At 50.9% G+C, this 14,194-nt stretch overlaps 1 protein-coding gene across 1 annotated transcript; it reads right to left on the reverse strand.

Annotated features, from left to right (window-relative positions):
* Window positions 1-1,452: 1,452 nt before the first annotated feature.
* Window positions 1,453-13,910, reverse strand: LOC119111026 (coiled-coil-helix-coiled-coil-helix domain-containing protein 7). Its single transcript, XM_037234851.1, has 4 exons — window positions 13,810-13,910; window positions 2,820-2,950; window positions 2,063-2,161; window positions 1,453-1,673 (listed from the first exon to the last, which is right to left on the reverse strand). Exons 2-4 carry the CDS (start codon window positions 2,925-2,927, stop codon window positions 1,566-1,568), a joined length of 315 nt encoding a protein of 104 aa, XP_037090746.1. The 5' UTR covers window positions 2,928-2,950; window positions 13,810-13,910; the 3' UTR covers window positions 1,453-1,565.
* Between the last annotated feature and the right edge of the window lie 284 nt (window positions 13,911-14,194).

Genomic DNA, 14,194 nt, shown 5'->3' on the forward strand with positions numbered 1-14,194 from the left:
GTGTACATGACCGGTGTGTGGTGGCGCGTCCGGCGGGCGGGGAGACGGGCGGAATGTTGCTGCCGGACTCTGCGGCAGTGCGCCGGCCAGACTGCAGCGGTCCGCGCCAGCACCCGCACACGCCGACGGCGATGACTCGCGGCATGGGAGGCCATTTGTCGGAGATTCTTCTGGCAATAACTTGCTGATGTACTCGTGATGCGCCAGCCCGCAACGCTGAGGTGGTAGTCGGCATTCAGGCTCGCTGGTTGTAGCCGGCCGCTCTGTGTGGCGGCGTGTGGCCCGCCACACCCTGCCACACACACCACACCTAGGCAGACGGAGGCGCCGCGAGCGCCGACCGGCGCGGTCCGGAGCCGCCGCACGCGCCAGGGGCGCGCCGGTGTCGCTACTGCGCCGCCCCGCTCGGCAGCGAGCCGTCGCGCTACTGCTGCACGGCCCACCTGCGCCGGGACCAACTGGCGCCCGTGCCTCGGCGCCCGCTGACCGCACACGCCGCCCGCCCTCTCGTGGTAAATGTGACAGGTTATCGTGGCATGTCGCAGATGATGTGGTCTGTTGATTAGAATGCCGTGGATTGCGACGTCCGCAACAAGCTGAAGTATGCCTTAAAACAAGTGGAGAGCAGGGGTTTTTAGGTGACACTCGAGCGGCCATTCGGCAGGGAAGTGTGCTGATCCCCCTGGGGCGGCATCTGGTTTTTCACGGGGTTTCCTGCTCGCATCGACATGTGACGTCACTGAACGAGCGATACATGAACCATCACCCGACCCGACGCGAAGTGCTACCAGCCGGCACGCCACTTTCAAGCCTTGCGTTATTTGTACCAAAACGCCAAGTATGGATATAAAGGCGTGCACGTAGTGCCAATGCTGCACCCGCCCAGGTGGGCGGTGCTGGCGTGGGCACAGCTGCCGTACCATAATATCACGACGAGCAAGTCAAGAGAATGACCTATAGCGAAATCCACGAAAAGGAAACTGTGCGTGTGTGTGTGTGTGTGTGTGTGTGTGTGTGTGTGTGTGTGTGTGTGTGTGTGTGTGTGTGTGTGTGTGTGTGTGTGTGTGTGTGTGTGTGTGTGTGTGTGTGTGTGTGTGTGTGTGTGCGTGCGTGCGTGCGTGCGTGCGTGCGTGCGTGCGTGCGTGCGTGCGTGTGTGTGTGTGTGCGTGCGTGCGTGCGTGTGTGCTTGCGCGCGTGCGCGTGCGTGTGTGCGTGTCATTGGGGCTTCACGACACACTCAGCTGTTGGGGCTATATGGCGTTGCCTGCCTCTCACCCTGGCACGAAGGGCGGGCACCGCGGGGAATCGAAGAAAACTAGGTGCAGCCGAATAAATACCTCAACAGCAGCTGAATACACACAACAAAGACGGCCACATCAGAATCGCGCACTAGTCTGTCACGGTGGCTACATGACTGGTCTCCGCTAGCCCCAGTTCCAAACAGCCACAAAGTTGTGATCTGTACCAAACGCATGTATTCTATCACACCACGCGTTCCATGCTCCACAATCATCAACCACAAGCAGCCTGCACGACGCCGCGCACCTTCCCGCGAATCCCGTATACTATAAATGACCCTTGGAGAGGAACTCCTTTTTGATGGCGGCCCTCTCCTCGGGGGGAGGAAGTTCCGGCTCTAGGCCCTCTTTCCGGCGTCGCCTCCGCACCTCCCCCTGCCAGAGAAGCCTGTCGTCAACACTTCTCAGCACACCTCCCTGCCGCCTATCGTCAGCGCGCCCCAGTACCTCTCTCCGTGTCTGCCCGTCAGGCCGTCGCCTACGCTAACCGCAAGAGCTACCGCCATTGGTGGATCTGGGAGAACATCAATCGCTCGCAATCGCTCAGTGCGTTTGTCACGGAAGGTTGCCGTATTTGGGCACGAACGGGGCAAAAAACCATTGACAGGACGAGCTTCGGACCACAGAACTGGACCATAGAACATGGAACGAGTACCGACATAGCAAGGCAGATACTACTGCTGTACTGACGCGAGCTAACTAAGATAGCCAGCATCAGGAGCGGACCAATCGTCACATCAGCGTCAGACGGCGTAAGAGCTTACCCAGAACCTCTTGCACGCATTGTAATTGTTCATGTGTAACTGACACTTCTCTTTGTCGTAACCTGACTTGTCCATGCACTTTTGAACCTGGCTTTGCTCCTGCAACAACAATGCACACATACTTAATAGATGACTTTCATGTCCAACACCGGTCCGACTTTGCCAAGCAAGTGGCTTAATCATGACTGCGTTGCTTGGATCTCCCGTGCCATAGCTCCCGTGATCTCCCGTGCCCCCCCCCCCCCCGCCTGCAAACTTTTAAGCAGGTGCACATTTGTCGCTATCCCTCACACTAGCCCGAACTACATTACAACGTCGTTTTGTCAGCGTTATACAAACCAAACCATTGACGCCTCTGGCGCGGGGCCAACACATCATCACATTCCGCGATTTGGACTCATTCTTTATCTAGCATCCAACAGGTTTGTATACAACGTCATATACCAGGCCTTTACACGATTTTTGGTAACACACGGCACGCCCGAATGAGAACAAACACTAGTGCGGCATACCCTCAGGCAAGCAGGTAATTGTAAAAAGTCCACGGGTCGCGGATCAAAATGCTCTGCGTTATGGTCTACCAAAGCGACGCATGAAACCGATTACAGCAGAACAACGGGCATACAGGGGGGGGGGGGGGGGCATCCAGCACGCCGACGGACAAATAAGCCAGGTTTCAGACCAGCAGGCTCATCACCATGCAGCGGGTCGGAGTCGACGTGAGGGCAGGGAGGGGGGGGGGGGGGACGCTGCTCACGCTCAGGCAGGGGTTGTTGAGCTCGCTGATCTGGGAGCCGGCCCGGATGTTCCGCTGCCGCTCGGCCTCATTCGTGGCCTTCGGCAGGTTGCCGGCGTTTCTGTTCATTCCGGACTCTGCCAGACGGGGTCCTGCGGCGCGCGGCGCAGAGCTGCGTCAAGAACGGCTTTGACTGCACGCACTAACGCTGTAGGTACACTACATGGAAGTCATCTGCTGTCCTCCGTGACGTGCTGTAGGCCATCAGCATGAACGAAGGTGCAGGCCAACTGGGTGCATTCTAGAGTTGCTGCACGCCATTCTTGAAACAATGCGTGATTTCAAAACTTAATATGCAATCATCAGAGTTGCATCACTAAATGTTAAGTGTTAATTCATCTATTCAGCACCACAGAAGACTAGATAGCTGGCCAGACCCGCACAATGTATACCTCATAGCATTTTTTAAAAACAATCAAGCCCAAATGGTCACAGATCCCGCCGCTAAAAGAGCGGTTCAAGTGTAAAGTAGACTTAAACCACCAACCTGACGATGGGACTACCCTGGCGGCAGCTGTTCTCCCGACACGAGGCTTGACGTCCTCAAACCACAATCTGAATTGCAATGCGACCAGAATAGCCCACGCGATAAACCGGATTAAACGCCTGGGGTATAAACACTGCCGCTAGGGGGACGGTCGCAAGGCTCCCGGAGGGTTACCTCCCCCCCCCCCCCCCCCCCGAGATGATCCCTCTACATGAGCCCAATCCATCTAGTCAGGCGCTGCCCACGGCTAGTGTGATCCGCCGCAGTCACGCTCATCACGGGGGCCACGGAAGGACCTCTGCAGGACAACAGGTGGCGACGCGTGCCCGGTAGCGGGTACGATGCATGGGGCACGCATGACACCACGTCTAGCAGTGCTGAATGCTGCCTGCTTCCGTGTTGATGCTCGCAACACCGAGCTCGGGGCATTCCAGCTCACCACGGCAGGGATGTTCGCGAACTCCGGCGGCTCATGGACAAACCCAGGATCGAATACCAAAGCGACACCCTTCGGGGTAATCCCGCCACTTCCACCTCAGCTCCAATGGAATTCCCACTACTTGGTCTGCAGATCTCGCGATCCAAAAATGATCTCGCCAGGCAGTGTTGCTTCAGTTCGTAAGGGATAGAGCGCATAGACCCAAGGGCAGCGAATAGGGGGAGCGGGGGGTGGGGGAGGGTATCTCTCCTCAACCCTAGTCAGCATTTAAAATTAACCCTATGACGCCGCGAGGAAAGAAACGATGCAAAATCACGCGACCCCCTCCCTGCCTCCCTTCCATCCCCACCGGGATTCCTCCGACGCTGCATCAACCACGCAAGAAGTCGGTGTTGACAACTCCGGAAAACTACACTCCAGAACTCCAGCCGCGACCACTGTACCCGGTGACATCTCGATTGCAGCAGCTGTTTACCAAACTGGCGCTGCAAACTATTCGTTTCGTAAGTGTCTGGCTGCCTGCGACCGTTACATCCAGCACATACCCTCTTAATCACCGCCGTGCGGTTCACAGCAGCCGAACGCTGCGCTTCTGGAGGCAGCGTTCCGTGAATACAGCGACGCCGTGGAGGAAATGGCGGGCAAACCGTGGGCTCCGGCCCACGGAGTGCTGGTCACGTCAGACCGGCCGCCTTCCGGGAAATCCCAGCCGATTGAAGCCTCGCGCACAAAACACAAACGTAGAACCGCTTAACGAGAAAACATTATGAAATCCGGTTATCCCCTGCAACATTACCTTTCGGTACATACGTAGAAAGGTGTGACATCTCTTGATTTATGTGGTACGCTTTGTGCACAGTCCTCTGTTCTTTACGCTGCAATGTTTCTGTAACGTCCTCACTCAACAAGGATCCAATGGGGGGGCTGGTACCAGTATAATGTATATACATATATATATATATATATATATATATATATATATATATATATATATATTAGCAACACGGCGGAAGCTTGCCCCATGCCGTTACGACAGCGTCGTGAGCCTTCGTGAACTGTTGTGAGCTGTTGTGAGCTGCTGTGAGCTGCTGTGATCTGCTGTGAGCTGCTGTGAGCTGCTGTGAACTCTGCAGCCGGCCGCGGCACTGCATACGCGGCAACCCTCCCGTTGCTTTGACAATTGTTCAGTTAATGCCATCTCAATGTACAGGTTTTAGTGCGACCGTCGATGGCGCCCATTTCCTTTCAACAAATCAGTTGCATCGCCGGTTGTGATCTCTACATGTGATGCGAAACTGTATCCCTGTTTTCCCGCTTGGGACGCTATAACATAAACTTACCGGAACTCGTGGCCAGAATTTTATTTCCGGGTCCCAGAACGAAACCAAGATGTACGGTGACTCCTAGGAAACCCGACCTACGATCGTCGAATGACGGGATTACTTGTCCCAAAAGCTTGCCGACATTTGTAGCTAAAACGGTGCCGAAAATGATAGGCAGCATCAGTATGCAGTGTTAGTCTGGGAAGCAGGAAGCTGGTATATGTCGGCGGCTTCGGAGGTCAAATTCAAGTTGAAACGTGTGGAATCACTTTTACGCCCAGGAGCTGAGTATTTGGGTCGTTTTCTATATGCGACTATTGCGCCCGACTATTATATATGCGGCTACATTTCTAAACAACCTTCTGTTCGAATGTTCGGGATCATCAAGTATGGACTCAGGTGAATGGATGTGTGATGGCGAGCCATGCAAAAAGTTTCCATTGCGTTGCAGATTGAGGGGATACCAGGTCAAGCAGAAAGATCACTGTCGTAGGTCAGCATGGTAAAATCGACAATTTTGAACGCATCAGATTATTCCAAATGGGTTGGGGCTACAAAAAGCTTGCATCTTATTTCTCTCAAAACGATCAGAAAAGTATAATCCAAAAACATTGTTCAACCCCACCAAATGCCACAAGACTAAAACATTGTCACATTTGTTCCTTGTCCTCGGTCGTAACGCTTTGGGCTACAGCACTTCATTAAGTGCCGCTATGTAGTACCTAGCCGTCACTAAGTGGACTCGTGTTACCGTCAAAACGTTGCAGAACTACTGCAATGTAGAGAGAAAACGCCAGTTAAAATGAACGCCACATTAATCAGGAGAGCATGCCGCAACTTTTCATAAATTTAGCTTCAGGCGATTTTTGGCAGGCCCAATCCCTTTTAAGAGACATTCTCTCCTATAAGGCCGAAGACTAACACCATACGGTTCTCGCCTTTAAGGCCAAAGATTGTCTGGTACGATTTTCCCGCTAATTTAACGCGCGCTCGGGCGGGGGTCAAATTGACACGCCGAAAATTTTTTCCAGAATGGTTTCCGAACGGCGCGGCGTAGCCGCGTCAAATTTTGCATAGCTGTAGACAATTGAATAGTGGATCGTTTGGCATCAAAAATTTAGACATGCTTTGTAAGGTTGCTGACCTATGGCAGGCCAAAGTCAGGCCATGGTTTTGGTGAAGTCAACTTCTAGGGAATCGTTCAATCTGAAGCAACAATGGAGTGTTAGACGAAGTCATACACTCTGAGATGCTTTCTTAGGCAACACAAATACTGAATGAGCAAATTACGCTGACCTAAGGTCAGGTATGAAGGTCATACCAAGGTCAAAACCAACCTGATTTATTACTACAGAGCTTGCTGTATGGGGTAGTTTCTAGTGCTCATTTCAAATTTATTGACAGCAGGAACCGCATTATACATCTTCCATTGACTTCTTAGAGGTCAGAACCGGTCATTGACCAAAGATGACCCGGGTCAAAATTTTGTTTTAGGAGCATACTGCCTGGCGTAATCTTTGTCGCTTATTCAGATGCAAAACTCAGAGCAGTCTTGTATGCTTTTGATCACCATGGCTTTCAAAAGGTCAAACAAGGTCACGGACCTCAAATGGGCTTGCGACCTTTGCTAAGAAACATTTGCCTAGATTCTGGGGGCACTTTGGAGACCAACCTGGAATTTGACCTTGTTTAAACTTATTTAACCTGAAGGTCATGACCTAAGTGAGTTCACGTACAGGTCAAGACCCCCTGTAAATTTGGTGTCTCTGGCTTTCTTAAATCTCAGCGGGTCAAACTGACCCCTCCGCCCCCCCCCCCCCCTCCCCACCCGAGCGAAGGGTATCTAGCCGACCATCCGGGCGCGTGTTAACATCAGCCAGCTAAAACTTTCCGTAGCGTTAAAGGAGCTCCAGAGCCATCTTTTGCCAAATGTTTATATGTTGCTTGGTGGATCAGGTCACCCTAAATCGTGATTTAAGACCTAATTAAACCATCATCGGCACTGAATCTGAGCCTTATTCCTTTTCTTGGTGCAGCTCGACATGCGACGACATTTCGTGACAGTGGGTTTAATTGAGCCCGTTCAATGAGGTCAGCAGAGGTCACCTTGTCATGTCCTGACCTCGTGCTAAGTCATAACATGTGAGCAATGTTGGTCGTTTATTTGTGATGAGGCAACGAAATATGATGCAACACATGTCTTCACGTAATCTGAAAACCACGTTTGTCGGGTATGACGCTGTTGTGTTACGCTATGCACCCAGCATGCGGACGGAATGATAAATGATGTTATTTTGAGCGCCACCTGAAGGGCTCTATGCTTCACATTCACATCATACAGATTCGAGGCACAATCTCTCGGATGACCTGGTATGCTTCAGTTGGCCATAGGTCATCAATCCAAGGCTGTGAATCAGTTCCCTTATTTAATGTAGTCATTCGAAGATATAAATACCTTTATTCCTTATTTTCCAGGAGCGCCATTTGGCCTTGTTTTACCTTTAGGTAGTAAGTTCGGAATGTATCCATAGGATCAATCGGTCTGTGGCCTTGCTTGTAAGTACGAATACAGTATGTAAAAACTTCGTTCTGTGCTGGGCCGCGAGAACGCATCAGCAAAGATTACGACGCAATGGCGAGGGAGTACTAAGAAACCTGAATGATTTCATGCCTCTGAAAGTACAAATGGTGGCGGTATCAACTAAAGGCTACAGCGCAAGCATTTCAGCGCAAGCGCCAAGCCACAGCCAAGGCCGCAGCGCAAGCAAGCAAGCAAAAAGCAGATTAAGGGCCACAAACGTCCATTCGTTAGCATTTCAGCACCGGTAGCCAACTGGAATAACCCAAGCCACGACGGAACTTCCCATCCACAGATAATGTATACAGCGGCAAGGTCGCAAAGCACGAAAGGAGAAACGCACGTGTTTGAGTCCCACAGAGAGTTGTGCTTTTTGAGCTGGCAGCCTTATCCTGGCAGCCTTATACTGTGTGGCAAGAGACCGAGCATTGTAAACGACTACCATGCTGAAGTGACACTGCATGACTTTTGTCACAATTGGGCGGCCGATGGTAATCCCGCAAGCAGGAGCTGTAAAAATTATGCCATTCGGGCCAGAGGTTCAACTGTGTTTTATCGTGTCAATGTTTCATCATTGTAGTAAATACTTTACCACGTATTTGGTGCGATTGCACTGAAACTACAGTCGCCCAAAGTGCACCTACTTAGGCGATTGCACAGATGTTCCCCGGCTCCGTCTCCGTCTCCGTCTCACGATCTGTTTCTGCCTGTCCCTGTTGCTGTTTTTGTCAGCGTTACGAAAATTTCTAGCCGGAGGCTCTGACAGCCCATGCAATGTAGTCTGACAAGCCGGAGCCTTGGGCAAACTGGTGTCTCCTTGGCTGTCTGAGCCTTTGCAATGGAGTTCCAAGAAACAGGGGTGCAGAATTTGAGCGCGCGCGCCGCGCGAGCATCTTGGCACGGGACACGGAATAAGTCGGGTACTGGTTGATGGGCCGAGCTGCGGCAGTCAATCTTCCCACCGGATTTCGGTCGCTCAATGTTGCTCTAGCTAGCTCAATGTTGCCAGCACTCGGAGGACCCCGAGTCCAAAACTTCGCACGCGCCTGCCGGTCACAACGTTGAACACGACTGGCAAACGCAAAAGCACGTACCCCGCAGTGGGCCCCATGCTGTCATTCGGCCTCGGGTCAGTGACGCCTTCCGTTTGACCTGTACACTTGCTGATGCGGATTGTGCAGAGCCCCGGGTCAGTGACGCCCTCCGTTTGACCTGTACACTTGATGATGCGGATTGTGCAGAGCCTCTGGTCAGTGACGCCCTCCGTTTGACCTGTACCCTTGATGATGCGGATTGTGCAGAGCACCGGGTCAGTGACGCCCTCCGTTTGACCTGTACCCTTGATGATGCGGATTGTGCAGAGGCTCGGGTCAGTGACGCCCTCCGTTTGACCTGTACACTTGATGATGCGGATTGTGCAGAGCCTCTGGTCAGTGACGCCCTCCGTTTGACCTGTACCCTTGATGATGCGGATTGTGCAGAGCACCGGGTCAGTGACGCCCTCCGTTTGACCTGTACACTTGATGATGCGGATTGTGCAGAGGCTCGGGTCAGTGACGCCCTCCGTTTGACCTGTATCCTTGATGATGCGGATTGTGCAGAGGCTCGGGTCAGTGACGCCCTCCGTTTGACCTGTATCCTTGATGATGCGGATTGTGCAGAGGCTCGGGTCAGTGACGCCCTCCGTTTGACCCGTACCCTTGATGATGCGGATTGTGCAGCGCACCGGGTCAGTGACGCCCTCCGTTTGACCTGTACACTTGATGATGCGGATTGTGCAGAGCCTCTGGTCAGTGACGCCCTCCGTTTGACCCGTACCCTTGATGATGCGGATTGTGCAGCGCACCGGGTCAGTGACGCCCTCCGTTTGACCTGTACACTTGATGATGCGGATTGTGCAGAGCCTCTGGTCAGTGACGCCCTCCGTTTGACCCGTACCCTTGATGATGCGGATTGTGCAGCGCACCGGGTCAGTGACGCCCTCCGTTTGACCTGTACACTTGATGATGCGGATTGTGCAGAGCCTCGGGTCAGTGACGCCTTCCGTTTGACCTGTACACTTGATGATGCGGATTGTGCAGAGCCCCGGGTCAGTGACGCCCTCCGTTTGACCTGCACCCTTGATGATGCGGATTGTGCAGAGGCTCGGGTCAGTGACGCCCTCCGTTTGACCTGCACCCTTGATGATGCGGATTGTGCAGAGCTCCGGCCGACGGCGCGCGTCACGTCCCACGCGCCACCGATCAACTCGACACCTGCACGAGAGTCTTCCCGCCGACCCGGCGCACGAGGTGGTGCCGTCCGTGCCGAGATCCGTCCGCGCGTTTTGGCACAGCACGCTCGGCAGGTTGGTCGCACATACAGTGGGGCAGCCGGACAGAGAAGCCAGTTTGATATTTAGTCCAGAAACAACACGCAGCGCGTCACCATGCAGCCGAGCAAGTGCGACTACCAGAACAGCTAGGCCGCGCAACGCTGGCCAGCCGTAGTCACCGCAGGGCTACCACGTCAGAGGATGTGCCCGGCAGGCGCACGATGCCGTCGCCAAGGAGACGGTTACGCCGCCGGCGGCCGGATCTGCCCACCAGCGTATGTCGCTCCGGTGTCCGGACCGCCTGGACGCTAAGCCATTGGTGGCCTGCGCGTCGCGGTACCCGCACACATCAGGCCGGGCCCGCAGCCGGGGAGGCGCGCCCCAGCACAAGGGGAGGAAGGGGGAGGCGAACTCCAGCATGCACTCTCACGGCCGCTGCGGCAGGCCGGCCGGTGAACACTCCGACGACTCGAGGCACTACTTCCGAACCATGCGGCACGAGTGAAGGCTGCCGCCGGGCGGACGAACGCTGGGCAAAAAGGACCACGTTTATGTAGCACATCCACACGCAAGTGCCGTGCACGGCGACGGTCCTGCCCAAATGCGGAAGGCAGGCTTTTGGGGAATTCGTTGTTTTAAATGAGAGCCTGCGGGGCTCGGGTCGGCCTTGTGCGTCACGTCAGCCACGTCACGATTCTGAGGCTCGTCATCGCACTGCTGCATGGCGGGGGCTTGTGTCCTGTCGCTAGAGTTGGCTTCAATATGCACAGTGCTCAACTGTGGCACCGCTTGATCTTCTGCTTGATTGCAGTGACTAAGCAAGCTGCTCCGGTCGCGATCCGTTAGGAAAATCCGCCAGCACTGACAGGACGGCAGCTGTCTGGTTTCACCCGCATACTGCCTTTGCGCTTCCCACGTTGCGTGTGTCACCGTGCCCCATTTAGCTAAACGCTCGTGTCTACGGGCCTGTGTGCGCTTGCCAGTCACACAAAATGCGCTTTCTCATTGCATCTTCTGAATTGCAACGCAAAAATCACACGCAAGCCTTTGCGGTCTGCCGGCGCCCCAATCTGCAGCGCTTCAGCGAACGAATCCAGTCCTGTACCGACTTCTGGGAGCGGCCTCGTTCGAGCAGCTGTCGAGCCTGAGCCAGCTGTTGCCTGGTATCGGCATGACAGGACTGGACGCTGCGAGTTGACGTCGACCCTCGCTAGCTAATCGGCTGTCGAGCCTGAGCCAGCTGTTGCCTGGTATCGGCAGGACTGGACGCTGCGAGTTGACGTCGACCCTCGCTAGCTAACCGGCCCGCAAGGCAACACGCAACGGGGCTCTTGTGCTGTCTGCTTTGTCAGTGATGGTGCATGAAATCACTCATAACGGGCTCAATACACTTGATTGTAAATATTTCCAGATGGACTGAATCAGTTAAAAGCATTTCATGCAAATTCATTAAAAATGACCTTTTGTATGATGTGATGGTGATTTGGGGTTTTAGGGCGCATCGACTGCATTGGAGGGGAAGGGCGAAATCCCCCCCCCCCCCCACCTCCCGTTTTTCGTGAACATCTCCGGAGTGAATGGACGGATCTGCATGGTGTTTTTACTTACCTGGAAATGAAACCATAGCGCGTCGTTTAAAGTAAAGAAGAAAATCGACTGGAAAATTGTGAAGTTACAGGCTGACCAAGCCAACAGCGTAGCCAGCGTCCGAGCGTGAGCACAGGCGCTGATACGCTTCCGGTATATCTACAGCAATGCAATGTTCCTGACAGCACTGATGATTTTTTCCATACTGCTATGCATTATAATCTGAATGTCATGCTGGGCCACTGAGGTTAATTCGGGTCAAGTTTAAAGCCAGTTAATGGGATCAAACTGGGTTTGCCTCATGGTTGTCACGAGCACAAATAGCGACATATCGTTGTGAATGTGTAAATGAATATAAATGTGAATGAGTCATGTCTGTTTGTTAATTTGTTCACTGCTGGCACACCCCAGCTGTTTCTTCAGAAAGTCTAACTCGCTCGGCCGTCCGGCCAGTTAGCCAGCCAATCGACCAGCTGCTCCACTCTGCAGCAGGGATGAGGGCAAATGCTACATTTCTAAAGCATTGTTTCATTTCATCAATATCATCATTTCATCATTTCATCTGTAGCATCCTTTTTATCTGAAGAAGTGTTGGCAGCCATTCAATGAATTCAAAGCTGTGCCTCAGTTGCATCAGACTCATGTTATGCACAACATCTTTACTCACAAATAGGCATAAAGTAACCAAACAGAAATGAGATGAGACTGGGGTGTGCAAGTCAAGACATGATAATTTCTGATGGCTATAAGATACAATATTTGAAGATGCAAAAAGCAATTTCATAAAATGCAAACATTTGAGCCCATGCTTTAGCTGATAATATTGACATATCACCTGCTTTTGTGCCATGCATTATATAGATAATGTATCAACACCATGGCACATTAAACCAGCCTTTCTTCCTTACAGCATCTTGATTTTGATGTTGTGCATCATTCATTTAAATTTTATAGATGAGCACCCCTCTTCAATAAAATTTAGGCTGAGATACAACCTAAAATTCCAGGCTTTATCATGACCATCATGATTTGCAACATATCATTTTAGGATAATGATCATTATATTTTCCTTGCTATCATCAAGCATCAGGACAGGCACATTTCACTATTCCTTCCTGGTTATAATTTTTTTTTAGCTTCAGTGTTAACATTTTTCTAAGCATGGATACTGTTTCTTAAAAAATATGCACCAGAACTGTCCTGATAAACAAAACACTACTTTTGTCAGAAATTCAATGCTGTTTTAGTTTCACCAGCATCTCACATACAGTACCATCTATTCAAATTTTCAGACTCAATTTTATAAAGGAAATATGCTGCACTGCCATGAAAAAATTGTGTTGAAAATTTGTGTGTTAACTGCCAAACTTGAAGAACATGAGTCATGATAAAATCTACACCAGCAATTGCCAGTTTCCCAAAAAAGCACAAAAAATAGTGGCATCAAAAACTTAATAGGACTTTTTGTTGGATTCCAGTGGATTAAAGTTGGATTCTAGCCCTTTCCTTGGTACGGGTCTTGAGGTAACATTCACAATGCATTGCTGTCAGCAAAATTTATCAACTTGAGAGGACAGCTTTTCTCTTTGCCCCCACAAATCAACAGTCCATCCAGCCACATTATATACTTAACTACTGAGGTGTGTAATGTCCACTCATAAATCAGGTTGCATACAGAGGGAGAGGTTGTTTCTAAGCAGCATGACTGGTGCACAATGGCTGGAAGGGAATTTATATCTTATGTCACATGTGGTTACCAATCATCCAGAAATCTTAAATGCAAGTAGGTGAAAAGCATAACTAGGATGTGAAATTCTACCAAATATCACCAGTTTGTGTCCATGAGTAAATGAAAATGGAAGCAAATATGTATTGCAACTCAAGGATATTCCAACAGGCATCTACACGCATGCATTTAATAGCATGTACATGAACCTATGTGCATAATATATGTTTACATTATATATATATATATATATATATATATATATATATATATATATATATATATATATATATATATATATGTACATATATTAGGGTAGCAGTACAGACATGGAAGGTAAAAAAATATGAGTAACTCCTCTGACCAGCTATGATCTGGCACGCAGAGGACGTGTCTTTGTGGCCTAGTCTGCTATTGTCAGGATAACAGACTTGACTGTATTTGTCAGGAATCTTCTTGAATGTGTTCAAAGCTAGGGAGAGTCGGGCAAGCACTTACCGGAAGGGCAGGGGAAGACGTAGCAACGACAAACCGCGCCCTACGAAATCATGAAATATTTCAAAACTACCAGCATCTAGATAGAAGCAGTCTGTTAAACAGCTAAGACAGTCTGGTCATGAATGTAACGCATGCGTTGAAAATGCCTACTACAATGATTGGCCATCAGCTAATGTTTGGTCATGCAATATTATTGTGTCTTCCAACTTTTGTCCAATTCCCATTTTTTCATCAATTCCATAACCCTTGCATTCAATATCTATGTATCAAAAATGTTAGTTGTTTGAATTATGCCAATTTATTTCTTTTTTCTGAAGTATATGCCCATGCAATGTTTTAAAACATTATTTTTCACAGCTGCCTGTTCATAGTAAAACTCTACTCA

This window comes from Pollicipes pollicipes, unplaced genomic scaffold (genome assembly GCF_011947565.3).
Source record: "Pollicipes pollicipes isolate AB1234 unplaced genomic scaffold, Ppol_2.1 Scaffold_7258;HRSCAF=8750_pilon_pilon_pilon, whole genome shotgun sequence".
Classification (NCBI taxonomy): Eukaryota; Metazoa; Arthropoda; class Thecostraca; order Pollicipedomorpha; family Pollicipedidae; genus Pollicipes; species Pollicipes pollicipes.